The sequence below is a fragment of the Micropterus dolomieu genome, linkage group LG14 (assembly GCF_021292245.1).
Source record: "Micropterus dolomieu isolate WLL.071019.BEF.003 ecotype Adirondacks linkage group LG14, ASM2129224v1, whole genome shotgun sequence".
In the NCBI taxonomy this organism is placed as follows: domain Eukaryota; kingdom Metazoa; phylum Chordata; class Actinopteri; order Centrarchiformes; family Centrarchidae; genus Micropterus; species Micropterus dolomieu.
This window is the reverse complement of record NC_060163.1, coordinates 23,697,659-23,713,638: the sequence shown is the minus strand read 5'-3', so window position 1 is coordinate 23,713,638 and position 15,980 is coordinate 23,697,659. Positions and strand designations below refer to the sequence as shown.

Below are 15,980 nucleotides of genomic sequence, written 5' to 3'. Positions count from 1 at the left end.
CTCCCATGCTCTAACACACAGTAACGATGAAATGTGTGCTATTCTCACATTCTTCCTCTGTATGTACACATAAACAACAAGGCAGGGAAATATAAAAGGAATTTATTTTATTGTTTGGGTACATTATTGTTCAGTGTACATGTTCACATCTGAAACAAACTTTACGTGCTTGATAACTCTCCCACCCCGCAGACATCTACACGTCAATACCGATTTATATTCATAGCGGCAAGTGCTATGTAGCTCCACATAGGGGACACAGGAAGTGACATATAGCACATTCATGCGGCGTCGGAACCGCGTAGGAAATTCACAGCCGCACCGGCAGAGCTCCAGAATGTGCAACTCGGCCGGCTCACGCGCGGACGCGCTTACAAGTGCGAGGGCCCGCCCAACGCTGCTTGCAGCTTTAATTTCTGTATGTTCTTGTTTCTGCTGCCCACAGGTGGCCAAAAAATGTTAAGGTAGTAATTCTATGATGTAAAAAGTTTTGCGTTACTGAATTAGTGTATTTCTGAGTACGTACTAATTTGTTTTTGATTTGTGAACAAACACTCAACATTAGGGTGACCAGATGAGAATGGGGGCGTGGCTACCGGTACATTGAGTGTCAATGAACATTAAAACACGTGAAAATCAAAACACAACACTAAAATTAATTATTTTTGTTCATGAAATTCCCTGTCTGTTATTAGGAAAAACACAACTGCGGAAAAGAGCACGACGAGTGTTAGTTTGTGGCTGTAACAACGCTGTTGACACAATGGACAGATAACCTGCAACCCCTGCTGGAGCAAGAGAACTATACAACGATCGGTATTTAATGTTTAATTAGGCTATAATCAAAACTCATGTTAGGTCTAATTTTCGGGACAAACCAGAAAGGGGTCGGGACAGCTGCTCGTAATTCGGAACTGTTCCGGTATTTTTGCAAGTGACGTGTGAAGATACACAGCAGTAAAGTTGGATTTAACCTTTACTTGTCCCCCTTAATGCAATAAAAGTCCAGTTTAAGACGGTCTGTAAACAGAAACTTTGTTTCCAATAAAATTTCACAGGTTACCCTTAAGTTAAAAGAACAAAAGTTTCATCAGCAAAATGTACTTCACTTTTAAAAATAAAAGTATCCAGATAGATGTCAAGATACATCGACAGGCAGACTGACAAAATACATGAAACAAATCATGTTTAAAAAACTCTAGTATAGAAAATATGCAAATACTACATGTAAGTCTCAAGTTTCACAGCTACATGTACAAAGCTGCAGTCCATCTTTTGAAACTCCATTTTGTTGCACCTGTCAGGGTGAGAGAGGCTAGCACGTTTTATAATTTGTATTTATTCATTAGTTTTGGTGATCTTCTGTAATTCCAGCATAGTAGCTCTACAAAACTTTAACCTGAGCAAAAGTCCAATTAGCCAGGATAAGTGAAAACACTTCTGTGGATGACCTTGAACATTCCTCCTGGTTTGAATGGAGCAAGTTTAAAATATAGTATACACAGACATATTCATATAACAGTGCACCATCTTTTACAAGCTCATTGTAAACTCTGAATCTGCTGTACAAACAGCAACCACAGCTGTAGAATAAATGCAGTGGAGTAAAAAGAATAATATTTCCCTCTGAAATGTAATGGAGTATAATAGACACAGAAATCCCCATGTACAAAATTAATAACAGTACTTGAGTAAATGTGTTTTTCCCCACCACTTCCCATGCCTGAACACGTAAATGTCACTATAAAACTCTGCATGCTGAACTACATTCCTGGCAGAAGCCCACAGTTAACACATGTTCAGCACCAGATTTAACACCTGAGGAGATGAAAACTCTGCACTGGAAGCCTTGAGTGCAAAAACCTCGACATGCCTGTGCAGGTGTGTGCCAGTATGTGCAGTGTCCATGTCCCTGTGCATCTACTGAACAAGCATATGTGTGTTCATTGTCTTCAGTAAATCTGACCTGTCTTTATCGCAACTGCTTTTCCGAACCAATGGTACAAATCGGCACAAAAGTGGGGACTCCATCATGGGAGCGCCTCCTTAAACTGAACTTCTCTTGACTGTACCGAGGGCAGGAACACAGACACACAACACGCAGTCAAAACGTCCTGTTTTTAAGATCAAACTACCACAGAGAAGCTGCCAGACAATCTGCAGACAGAACAAACAGAACATCAAAAGAGATTTGCTTGGCAGGTCTACAAAGCACTAAGAGACTGCAGGAGAGAAGCTCATCACAGAGGCTCATCAGCCGCGACACAGTGGAGTGTTATTCAACCAGCAGAGGCATCACTTACACATGTGTATCGACCAGATTAACCTTCCAATATGATTAATCTATCATTCGCAGAAGTATTTAGTTATATAACCCAGTTGATTACTCCAAATGACGCGATATAATCGGATTGCTGTAGAAGTATAGTTCCACCTTTAAACTCACCTAATGGGCCATTGACGATATAAATGACTACTTAATCACAAAGAACAATATACAGACGACTTTGCCATTTTATAGCCTTAACAGCCTTCTATTAGGGGATTTAAGTATCAACCCGTCGATACCTAAAGTATCAATACTACCGATACTAATTCTTGTTTTGAGTAGCAATCCTAGTGCCAATATGATCGTGTTCCCTACAAAATTGGATCAATCTTGGTAATGTTCTGGACACATGAACACCTTTCTTAGTCCATGCGTGCAGTGTTTACCTGTTAGTTCAAAGGATTCACAGAGAATGGTAAAAAAGAAATGTTTGGCAAATCACTCCATGACAATGAAGGTGTATCCAGAAGCCTATTAATGAAGCATTCACTTTTAATAATAAAGTATCTGTATCAATATTGGTAATTCTTGTGCTGGTGTTTCTTGTTATCAGATCTAATTTTGTTGTATCGCCCACCCGACTGCATCTTTTATTTTTTGTGGGGCTGAAAAGAAGTGAAACTTTTATTGGTTTATCTTCTGCATGTTTAGAGGGTTCATCCTCTGTAGAGTATGAATATTCATTCAGAGTTTGATGACAGTCTGGTTGTCACAATGTCAAATCCACAGACAGAGCAGATGACAAACACTAACTATGGCCCCTGTTTTTTTTTTTTAAATAATTGCAACCAGTAATCTGTGTGAAAAGTTTTAAATGCTTTTGTGTCTGTGGGCGCAGAAACAAATTGCTCACAGATCAGTTAGTCTCTCAGGTAAATTGTGAGGCATTTCATCTATGCTAATTTCAAACCAGCATGCTGCTACAGCTAGCTCAACAATGGTTCACGGTGGTGGGGGAAATGGTTGTAACACCTTGCATCAGATGAGTTGAGGCAGGAAAGACGAAGAAAACTTGATCTGCCATGTATTAGCACAGATTCTTCCAAAACCTCAGGGTGAAAAGGAAAATGTTACAGCAGTGGTACGAAACTAGTGGCTCGTGGGGGGAAATCTTCTGTTTCTTTGTCCAAAACGTTTCCATGATTTTCCGTTAATAGACCATAGACAAGAATGTGAATGAATCCCTATAAATATGACCTCATACAGTAACATCTAACACTGACCCAATGTAGCAGAGAGGTAGCAGGTTTTCTGAACAGTCCATGAAGCAATTACACATGAATTATATATTTTAGCCTATTTGACCAGAACTGATTTATGTCAACAACATCAACAAAGCTAAGTACTACAGTCATTCTTAAAAATGATCGTCCACAGCGCGTCGCGGAGCGGCCCGACGCGCTGTGCACGGTCGGTGATCGTTCCCTCTGGCTGGTTGAAGCCCGACGCTCCACCTGTTTGAATGTAGCATAAATAGGCATATGATTTCATATACAGTCCAGTGTTTCCCATTTTGTTAGCCCACTGCGTCCCGCCATAGTCTAATCTATCCACCACAGTTTCATAATGAAGCAAAAACATTCACAAAACTTCTTCTAATAACATAAAAGGTCTCTAACATTGTTTTGCACCATTGCTTTATATTTGTCAAACCAACTAATATCTGGCTTTGTGCCCTCAAACTGTAAAAGACTGTGATTTAATTAAAAAAGTATAATAAGATCATATTAAATCAGTATAAATAAGTTAAGTAATGTTTACTCTGAGTGAATTTTAAATGAGCTACTTTTTACTTTTAGCCTGCTTGAGTATATTTTTATACCAGTAACTTTACTTGTACTTAAGCAAAAATTCATCAGTGTAACAGTACTTTTACTGAAGTACAATATTTAAGTACTCTTTACACCTCTGGGCAGTGGTGTTTTTGTTCTTGGTGAATCACAGGAAGATGTTGACACATGTACAATAAACTTCTTCAGACGCATATTTTGTGGTGTGGTCTGAATGTTTTTTTCTTCATTCCTTTTGTTAAAACTTACCCCCAGGTTATGTTACAACTTACTCCGGTAGTGTTGCAGGTTGTAACAGTGGAACTCCTTGTATTTGACATTATGTAGCAGGAGAAGTTGTGACTTTGTGTCAAAATTTGGGAACTCTAACACAAAAATTTAGCTGCTGGTGCTGAGATAAAAAGTGCTAAAACCATCCCTGGTCGCCCCCTACGGCAGTATGAGATGCAGAGAGCAGGAACTATTTCATCTGTTTAATGTTCATGCGTTCTTGCTATAAAGAAGGTTTACGGGTGCAAATCTCAGAGTATCTGTGTGTTAGTTTAAAAGAAGCAGGATGTCTGGGCTCCTTGGTGGCCTGTCTCTAGTGTTACCTTCACACTGTTTATGTTACATAGAGGCCACAGAGACCCTCTGCCTTCAGTTGCCATGGCAATGAATCATGTTAAGTCTTATCTAACCAGCAAGGTTTTTGAACCTCATACAAACTCTAGTAGGCAGACAAGAAAAAATACTAAAATTATGTTGGTATTTTTCTCATATTTAATTTCTATTTACAGTATTAAGGCCACACGTTATGCTGCTTCAATTACAAAATGCCCCGTCGACTGTAGGCTACACCAGGGGTGCTAGCATCGACTTCGATTTCAAACAAAGCAATAGTGATTGACCCTGTTCCCTGGCACCTTCAAGTGCTCATTATGTACAATACACACAGCAGAGTACGCAGGGCAGCTTCAATGTATTTTACCAAGAGACCCAGAAACCAACCAGTCCTCCTATTCTTTAGTACTCCTGTACCTCAGGTTTGCTGTGGATCAGTTAGTTAGTTGAAATTTGATTAAACATAAATGTATTTAGAAATATGCACCACATGAGCACAGTATAAACTGAAACAAATAAAAAGGTCTGAAAGATTAGATTAGATAACAAAAAGAGTCGGTTAGCAGCCCTGTGAGGCTGTATTTAGGCAGAGCGGTCATTTGAGCTAAATGCTTATCTCAACTTGTTCACATGCTCACATTGACAATGCTAATATGCCGATATAGTGTTTACCATGATCACTAGCTTAGTTAAGTGTGTTAGCATGCTAATATTTGCTAAATAGCCCTAAACAGAAGGTAAAGGTGATAGGAATGCCATTAGTTTTGCAGGTATTTGGCACGAATGTATTAAAGAGGTGGTATTATGCTCATTTTCAGGTTGATAATCTTATTTAGAGGTTGTACCAGAACAGATTTACATGGTTTTATTTTCAAAAAACACCATGATTTTTAGTCATACTGCACATTGCTGCAGCTTCTCTTTTCATCCTGTGTTGAAGGCTTCGTTTTAGCTATGGAGTGATACATCTTGTCTCTAAATGATCTTTGTTGGTCGTTGCACATGCTCAGTTCCTAGTTAAGGACTACTAGCCAATCAGAAGCAGAGAAGGGCGGGTCAGTGAGAAGCCTGTAAACACGGCTTCGGTTCAGCTGTACATGTTGCCGACCAGCTTGGCAACATGGACTGGAGCGAGAGTTTCAGAGTGGTGAGTTATTAATCTGTAACAAAAGGATCTTTCATCCATAAAGTTTTAACTGAGCTCTGTCTCTACATCACAGGAACAACTTTATGTCCACTGACTGCCTGGAGGGTAGCTAGTGTTTGGAAGGGAGAGGAGAGCTGTGTGCTGCAGCTCGCTGTTTTTACACCGCTGTTTTTGAGGGCGTGTCGGACTAGCTGCTTGGCGAGCATTATGACGCACATTTTACTATGACGTCACAGGGATGAAAGGGAGAGGGCTCGACTACGAACAAGCTGTTTTCAGGCAGCTCAGAGCAGAGTTTTCTGTGGGAGATGGGAACTCCCTTTGGGCTGCACTTTGGGCTTTTTCACTTTGCAAACCTGTTACATGCACAAAAAAGGTATATAACTCAATAAAGGAGAGGGAAAAAGGCAAAAAGCATAATATGACCTCTTTAAGTAATTAAAGCGGCGCCAGTCAGCCTTGCTGCCAATTTGTCCCAGTGGCCAGGAAAAAATGAGCAGGCCAAATTTTTCCCAGTAGACCAACAATATAAATCTTATAATGCATCCATGGAGTTTGGTCATAAACCAAAGTGTAGGACAAATAAAAATGTTGACATGATGATGGCGCTAGATGAAAAGTTAAGGTTCTTACAAATCATCCTGAGAGGGTCATTAAATTGATCCAATAACAGAGATATTTAGCTAAAAAATACCAATGTCAACCTCATGGTGGCACTAGAAAAAGTCATGGGATCACTAAAGTCAGTAGGAGACATTTTCTGGAAACCATCATTAACCTGAAGAATGTGTCATTATCAAGACAAAGTCCTGAAGCTTTAAAGTGATACCTGGAAGTTTCCCACCATGATGAGCCCAGCAGCACAGATCCACGCGCTGGACAGGCCGGCCGTGTTGAGAATACAGTTCTGGTTCTTCTCTATCACATGAGCGTAACGCAGCAGGCCAATCAGCATCACTGGAAGAACAATTGAAGAGAGAAAGCGATGAGACGTGAAGTTAAAAGAAGAGAGAGACGACGGCATTGTTCATCATACAGCTGGATATCCCGAAACTACAAATTGTATTTCAGATCCTCATGGGTTTTCCTACTTTCTGCTTTTATTAAATTACTTTTTTTAAGAACCTCCGATCAACTCTCTGCATCCAGAAACAAACACATTTAGATTCAGGAGTTACTTTAGACATCCTGACCACCATTACTAATTTCCCAATTACAGTTGTTGAGTGTACAAGGATGTAATATCTACTCTCCTCCTTGCTTTTTAAAGTAAAGTATTGGGCTGTATGAACACACACTTTCACTGTTTCAGTTGAGATGCCGTTATCCAGATGAGAATAACTGAGTAGATAAAAATACAGCTACGCTCATGAAATCCACCTTCAATTGTTTCCATTCGCTCACAACATTAAGTTTTACAAGCGGCAGCGAGTGCTTTATGGACCTTTGGCTGTCAGGCTACCATGCTCATCTGATTGGTGAAGCCTGTTGGGATTGTACGCTGGGAAAACTACCATGATCTCTGCATGTTTTTCGGGGGAAAAAAAATATATATATATACTCCGTGACCCTGTATGCAGGATAAGCGGTTGACGATGGATGGATGGAAAAAAATGTATATATATATTTTAATTTATATTTTGACCTACAGTTGGCAATGACTAACATCTGTCTAAGATAAGGAGATAAACTTGTAAATCCAACATTATGGTTAAACCTGCAATATCTTATTTTTTTGGCAACTTGGGGGCAGCGGAAACAAGTTATAAACACATATTATCACCTTTTAAGTTGATAATGGTGACTTTGTCATCAAGCAATTGTTTATTAAACATCAGGTACTGAACAGCGTTATCACCGATTTGGAGTCTCTTTTAGCTTTTGGTCTGAACCAGCTCCTGAGAAAAATATCTAGCTGCTAAATGCTCCATTATGTTTGCCAGCTAGTCTCAAACTGCGTCTGTCTGCGGTTCGGTGCTGAGCAGGTCGTGTACTCTGGGTTTTTAGAGCTTCTCACAGAAAACAGCTGCCTGATCCATCTGGAACTGATGAAAGTCCTGAGACAGACACAAAACAGTGATGTTGTAAACTTCTCACCTCTCCTGCAGAGTTTTTAAGATGTCTGTATATGTGTGTATCCTGTAAGTGTGTTTGTGTTTGGGTGTGTGAATGTCTACGCTGTATTGTTCATGTGCAAACAAATAAAATAAAAAATGACATAAGAAAAAGACCTTTGCTCTCCTTATAATATCAAGATGTCAGCATGTAAGGAGCAGCGAGTTTGCAGTGTTGCATCCGAAACATAAAATCTCTGTGTGAGCAGATTCCTCATCTCTGTTTATTTTAAGCTGCATCAAAGCTTCACAGCAGTTCTCCCACACGTCCATCTGATGCTCATGCCGTTCACATTTGGCGCTCATCAGGCTCCAAACTACAGAGAGCGACTGTTTGGATGTTCATATTGTTAGTCCAGCAGCGAACACAGTGGTCAGTTTTTGATGATCGAGTGTACGCAGAGATAAGACTTATTGTTTTGGGTTCTCGGTTATGTGTGTGCTTCACTGGCTGCCGCACAGCGAGGGATCGACTGTCTGATCTTCCCACCACACCTTCGAGTTAAACAAACTGCCTCACAAACATAAACGGGGTATTGTTTTATGAGAACATAATCATTTTTTAAAAAACCCTTTTGATGTTGGGGAAATTTCCAGAGTGTGAGCTCACACACGCCCGCACGGACGCTTTTATTTAGAGCTGAAACGATCAGTCGATTAATGGATTAGACGATTGACAGAAGATCTACTTTTTGGATAATCAATAACTGGTCATTTTTTTAAGCAATAAGACTAATTCAGACATCTTCAGAAAGGCTAGTCAGATGGTCTAAAGGGGTTTGAACTTGTCCCTAGCTCTGCTTTTCTATTTTCGTCACTTTTCATGTCGACAGTCCCCTACTCTAAACATCTTCCAGGAGAACATTTTTGGGTTAGGTAATCTCTGCTTAAATGATATAACCTCTCTCTCTGTAAAAGCCATCTCTTCCACCTTTAAGTGTGGCCGTTCAGAATAACTTAAACACGCCTTACGAATCAGTACTGTTCGAGCATACCCCGACCCGTAGCTGAACTTTGGCTGCAAAACCTGGCAGAAAATAAGGGTAGTATTACGGTAAACTCCTGGAGTGTAAATTCTCAGGATCAGAAGTTTTATGAAGCAAATGGAGGTGGATAAATCAACATGCACCACCCTGCACATTGGTCAATGAACGAGATAGGAAGGTTTAATGTCATTTTGGTGCGCAGCAGAGCAGAGTCATTGCCCTTGTGGTCAGATGGCAAATGCTCATGGGTCATGTGAGGCATGAAAATGCACCATTCATGGCATAGAGTAAATTTTCCCTTCATGAGGGTGAGGCGGGCCCTGGCAGAGGATTCTTCGGAACAGAAACTTGGCTGGAGCCTCTACAGCTGAGAAAACAAGCCGGAAAACTTTGAGTGCACAGAGCCCCGTTCAACCAAGAGCAGTGTGTTGGATAAGTGTGTGTGAGGGTAAAAAAAGATCTACGTTCTCTGTGCACACATTACTAAAAGTGCATCTGCCTGAATACTTTAAAACTATACCTGTATTGATACTCACCCATGAAGGAGCCAGTGCTGCATATGAGGCTGAAAAAGCAGCTTTCAGGTGGGAGAGTTCCACATTTACTGCAGAGAAAACAGAAAGAGGAGGGGTAGTTAGTGCGGGCTGGCCTCAAGGCTTAGTGGGCTAAAGTGCAAGTTCAGTCAAGTTCTTGCAGAGTTCAAAACAGATTCATGACCTCCAGGTCCCCTCTCTTGGTTTTTGACCCTGTCTTTTTTATTGGCTGCACTGCACACTACACTAAAAACAGTCATAAAAAAAGCGGTGCAGCGTTGGTATGTGTGCTTACTTACTAAACCCATGCCAACATTTTTCCTTGTAAAGCAGTTTAGCAGAGAAACAATTATCAATAAATGGAAAAAGGACAGTCTCGCTGGGAGATCGAGGAAAGAATGGCTCCAGGGTCTTTATCTAGCGATCAAAAGCACCATGAAGATTGTTGTGAAACTAAATACTTGAGAACTGTAAGAAAAGCAGCAACATGCTGAAAAGGTCTTTACCAGGGTGAATCTTTAGTTGCACCGCAGCAACGTGAACCCCGTTGTTCATCATCCTATGGGTCACTGTATGCGGGGGACATGTATTTCTTGTTTACATTTTGCAACAAAAACTCTTCTTCCTTTCAAGGTGGAGAGGTCCTCCTTCCCCCTCCGACTGTGAGCTTCAGTCGGGCAAGTGTGGGCTTATCTCACAACAACTCTGCAGTGCAGCTGCACACCAGCCATCAGAGCAATTTATCCAAAGCCATGTACAGAAAAACCCTTTATAATGACTGTACATACCGTATTCTGTCGGTCCGATATGTTTTTCTTGATGAAAATGTAATTATACTAAGCCCTTTGCAGACATGGAATATGAAACATCGCTTGCTTCGTCCTTTAAAGTGACCATTTAGACATAATGTTAATGACTTCATTCACACATGACAGTACATTCACTGAAAGAGCCACAATAGTGCAGCTATATTTGGCACCTGGTGGAGGGGGAACAGCAGTGTTGATTCAGTTGGCATTAATGAACATTTCAAAGATATTACTGTGGTTGGACAAGGTTTGCACCAAGAGATGATAATCATTTTTAATAGACTGATCTGAATGAGTGAGAATCTGTGAAAATTGCCTCTTTTACAGCATTTCCAAGTTTATTATATTTAATTTTATTTGTGTATAAGAGATGACGATTTAGAAAATAAATGTATTACAGTGATCACAGGGGGCAGTTTCTCTCTCTGCATTTTAACCTTTACATTAGTCTGACAGCATTCAATTCAGATTTGTGTCATGTTGAAAGTGATAGGACAAAGTTACAAGGTCCAACCTCATCTGACTGCCATTGTGACTTTTACGTAAACGTGGACACTTGAGACCATCATCGTTAAATTGCCATCACAATAATGTAAAGGGTTGCCTGTCTGAAAGGAGCTTTAGGTTGGTGCACAATATTCATTAGTTTTGGATTCAAATGTTCTGCTGCAATGACTTAAATGTTTTATATTTCACATTGTGTCCATGAATCTAACTAGTTTGGCAGTACTAATCACTAATAACAGGCTATACTGCATGCCAAATAAAACACAATGTGCACTGACATATTCTTTTATAAAAAGGAGCAGAAATAAAGAGACTATTTAGTGTTAAAAACAAAACCAGACGTAGCAGAGCATATAACAATGACTGGTAGAAATCACAAACCAGAGTAGCTTGCCATATCACATCATTCAATACTCGTGGCCTCATTGTGCGTACAATGTGTTTTCTGTTGTGCTTGAAATATATTTTCATTACTGTGAGAGTGGAAAGAGGTTCCTCGGTCAGTTTCATCATTGATTTACCACAGAGGTTTTCAAGAAACCGCACATCACATACAGGAACCAGACAACTGGGACTGTTATACAACATGCAGCAGTTTCAGCAGTCAAAAGGATTAAAATCCTGCTGCAGGGGTGGGATCACCGACCTGATGAGTGGTATGTTGTCCAGGGTGCAGCACAGAACAGGACCCCTCTGTAATGGAAGCTGCTCCTCACATGACTCATTATAAAGCCTGTAAACACAAACACGGACATGCAAACACTCAGTTCAGCCTGCACACACAGGAGGATACAAACACTTCAGAAAAACACTGAAGAAAGGACATCAGATTCAGAGTTGTTCAAAAACTCATTTTGCGCCAAGCTGGAATCACTGAAACTCACTCATCTTAAAAGTAGTTCAAAGTTCAAGTAAATCGTTTCAGGTCAAATTGTTACTTTTACCAGTTTAAGCTTCACCTCGATGTGCAGAATTAATCTAAAGTAGGCAAATGTGTAAAAACTCCAGTTAATAGTTGAACATAAACTCTCACATCTGAGGCATCATGACTCGTGCTCTACGCAAGCAACAGTAGAAAATTAACCCAAAATATTTTCAGGTGAAATGTCTCTTCCATAACAATTAAATGCTTAGCTGCATGTATTGTTTTGATTACAGAAATGCAAAATGTATCAGGGGTTTCCTCTATTTCCTGTATAATATAATTAGACCCACACAGGAATCCACGTCTACAGTCATCAAATGAAACTAAAAACTGAGACATGCAGCTGTTTTGTTAAGACTTTTTAGTGAATATGAAAATAGAAATATCTAACATACTTTAAATAAAAAGATACAATTACACCATTAAAATGACACCACAAGACCACAATTTCTTAAGGTAAAGATTTGCAGTTATTTATTTTAAGTGTGATATGACATGTCTGGCCACATGTCAAGCGCCCTTGACCTTGATTTTAAAATAAAATACTCTCAAATATCTTTATTCCAGTGAAACTAACAGACTATAATCTTGTCTTTTGTGTGAAATGTATGAAACAACTACATCTAGACTTAATGAACAATATGGGGTCCGTATTTTAAATGTTTGGACTGTATTTGAGCATTTAGATTTTGTTACCTGCGCTGAAAACACAGCAGCACCAGTCAACATGTCTGAAACTGGGCACAATTCACCAACTACTCCTGTATTCTTTAGGTGTCCTGGGTAGCGCAGGTGTTTTGCAGAAATTGACTGATAAATATCATAACTAAAGCTCTTATTAATGTACTTTAGCCCATCCTCACCGGAAAAACGTTTTCTGTGCAAGAAGCTTATTAGAACCCATTTTTACGTTTACTGTAAGCCGCAACTTCTAGTGGCCGTAATAACTATGACGGGAGCAAAGGAAGAAGTCAGGTTGCGTAGTATTAAGAAAATCCGCATTAAGCTCGACTCGTGGGTCGGCTTCAAATGTGTGACAGCCCGACAACGGCCAACAATCTACATCAACGAGGCCCCCCTGTCAGTCTTAATTCAGACATAGTGAGGCACGAGATGGAGAAAGAATGGAGGGATAAAGACATTTAAGAAAAAGAAGTGCTGCATGAGCATATGTTGACATGAGGGGAAAATGTGTCAAGAAAGACTGTATGTGGGTGTAGAGTGAGAGATACGTTACAGCAACCTGAAGTATCAGAAAAGACGAGGAACTCAAACACATTGGTTTAAATGGAAAGAGGAGGACTCCAAATATTCTTATGTGGTATGTGAAACCTAAACATCTGCCTGTTTCTTAAATAAAAGTACCCTCCCAGCTGGAAAAGGAAATACAAACGTCCTCATACCTAAACGACAGAAGAGGCCGATTGCCAATGACTCCCAAACAAACATGACCATTGGAAAGTACCAGCGACAGGCGTAAGCACATGACTTGACTCACGCAAGACAAGCCACTCACGTATCGTAAGTCACTCTAGGCCAATTTTGGGTCCGATTCGCCCTCCCGACAATTACGGGCCAATTCTTCTTTATTAGAGGCTGGTCAGAGCAGATTATAGACAAAAATTATCCTGTAGTGTGAGAAGTTTACAGACATAATCCTAAAGTCACCGACTGGACTGTAACCCTGACCCGTTATGTCTGTGGCATCCCACATTTTTTAAATCTAGTTGAGATTTGAGACGAGGAGACCAGGCATAATGTAAGTCACTCACTTAACGGGACAAAAACCCCGGTCTCCTGGGTGAAAGACCTGTGTTTGTGCGACTCAACCATCCACCTCCTAACGCTTGCCATACACATACGATTTGCGTTAAGTTTCTGACATTAGTTAAAGTTATATTACGTAACTCACTTATTTTAATCCAAACCATGATCTTTTCTTAAACCTAACCAAACTGCGATGTTTCACATATTTCACATTTAACCACGTTTTAAACGTTAACATGACTCACATAAGGTACTTAAGGTCCGGTACGCCTGTCGCTGAAACTTTTTAAAGATCATATATGTCAAGTCATTCGCAACTTACCTATTCTGTCGTTTAGGCATGAGGATGCATAGGTGACTTGAAAGCAAAATTTGTTTAAAAAATTATCTTAAATATAGCTTGCAGTTAAACAAACTGTTATATACGTCATATTTATATATTTTGAAATGTAACGTGCTACCAGAATTTTGTGTTTCATTTTACATAAATAAAAACATTTTTACCATAAAGTGTTGCAGAAATGTTCACCAGAAATGCAGCAAGTGAAGTGTTTAATGATCAAAATTTACTGGGGATCTGTTAAGGATCTTTTTGTCTCGTTCTCGTGAACCTAATATTGCGTATTGCGATGTCTCGCAGAGCAAAGTGTCTCTTCACACCTCTAATCTGAGCCCCTATGTCCCCACCACTTTTCAAGACAAACTGAAGCCTTTGTGAGGATGTGTTGCGTATTTGGGTTTCCTGTACCAGCTAGGAGGGTACTTTTTATTAAAAGAAACAGGCAGATGATTTAACTTCATATTTAGGTTTCACATAACACAGAAGTCTCTCAATATCAGAGATGCCAATTCCTCTCATTTCCATTCGAACTGATCTTTTTGCATTCCTCGTCTTACTGTAACCCAAAATCTCCCCTCCACACCCACGTACACTCTCTCTTTACACATTCTCCCCTTGTGTCAACATTTGTTCAACATTTTCTTAAATGTCCACTCCCAATCTTACCATTCCTTCTCCATCTCATGCCTCACTGTGTTTGAATTAAGACTGACCTCGTTGATGTGGGTTGACAGAAGATTCCTCCCACAAAATAAGCCCACCATGAATTACCTTTTCCTGAATCAAGGCTAAGTAAACACACCAGCTGAGAAAGTGGTGTTTTTCCTTCCACACTTTTCACAGTGGGCACCTGCGAGCAATTATTCACAATCAGTGAGTTTTTTTTGGAGTTTGAAAACGCATGGCTTCCTGTTTTAACGAACACAAGCTTCTGGTTGGCACAGACGGGGGCTGTTTGACAACTTTCTGTCACCCGCTCCTGTTCTTGTTATATAAGATAATAACATACTGATTTGAAGGACGTCACTTTGCAGCACAGCAGCAATCACTGCTCGCACTTATGAGCTACGATCTAACTGTTTTATGCTGTATCTGAGAACAGGAAGATAGGTATATGACAACAACTAAATATGAGCCGTATTAAAAGGTGGGGTACACAATTCTGGAGAAATCCAATACCATGATATAGAGCGAACAACGACACGGCAAGTAATGTAGCTAACGTTGGCCAAGTTGTGGGTTGTTCCTATAGCTAACACCGCAAAAGCAGCATGTCCTGGAGAACTAGAAAGTACGTTACCGGACACACAATCAATCAAAACATTGTGTGGCAGGGTGCGTCCCGCTTTGTTTGTTTCCCATTTACAGAGCCAGGGCTGTGTACAAACACCGGATTCAGATCACAGGCAGAACGGACAGGTAACGAGGAGATATTCGTTCAATTAGAACCGCATACCCCACCTTTAAAAACACATGACAGGGGTTTAACCAGCTGAGACTCAGCGGAGTAAACATCCTCCTTCTTATTAGATGTCAGCTGTGAGATGCAGTTTTGTTGTTTGCTGACCGAAATAGAATGAAGAAAATATTTAGCCTCGTGTGGATGCAGTGTTTTCACATGTAGATGGAACTTTCAAATTCAGCCGACTTATTGTGGATATATTCTGAGGTTAAAACAAATGGCAGGATTAATTCTTTCTAACCTCACTGTTTGTGGTCTTTGAGATTCTAACTTTACTTTATGGCAACATGTAGCCTATTTAAATCTACATTAACACTTTTTTGGCCACTTCGGGGCAGCTGAAACAAGCTGGAAACTTAAGACTGACATTATTATCACCTTTTAAGATGACAAAGGGAACATGCGAGCAAAGATTTACTTATTTACACATCAAACAGTTACAGAGCAACATTAGATTTATATGTATTCATGTTTGAGTCCACTTGATGAATGTAAGTTCAGTATTCACTCTCTTTTAGCTCTGCCGACTAATGAGAAAAACATCTGCCTCTTTAGCTGCTAAATGCTTAGAGGATTTTCACTGGAAACACCACTACTGAGAGCAGTGAGCGTAATGTGGCCAAAATAATGAAGTGAAAAGTGGTAAAAGTCAGGTGATTATTCTCTGT

General features: G+C 40.0%; 1 protein-coding gene across 1 annotated transcript in view; it reads right to left on the bottom strand.

Moving 5' to 3' along the window:
* LOC123982546 (transmembrane protein 150A-like) overlaps positions 1–15,980 on the bottom strand; it is a 32,225-nt gene that overhangs the window by 6,912 nt on the left and 9,333 nt on the right. The window contains exons 4-6 of the mRNA XM_046068135.1: positions 11,465–11,551; positions 9,506–9,573; positions 6,699–6,826 (exon numbers count right to left, since the gene is read on the bottom strand). Coding sequence (XP_045924091.1) covers positions 6,699–6,826; positions 9,506–9,573; positions 11,465–11,551 — 283 coding nt within the window. The remainder of the gene's footprint in view (positions 1–6,698; positions 6,827–9,505; positions 9,574–11,464; positions 11,552–15,980) is intronic.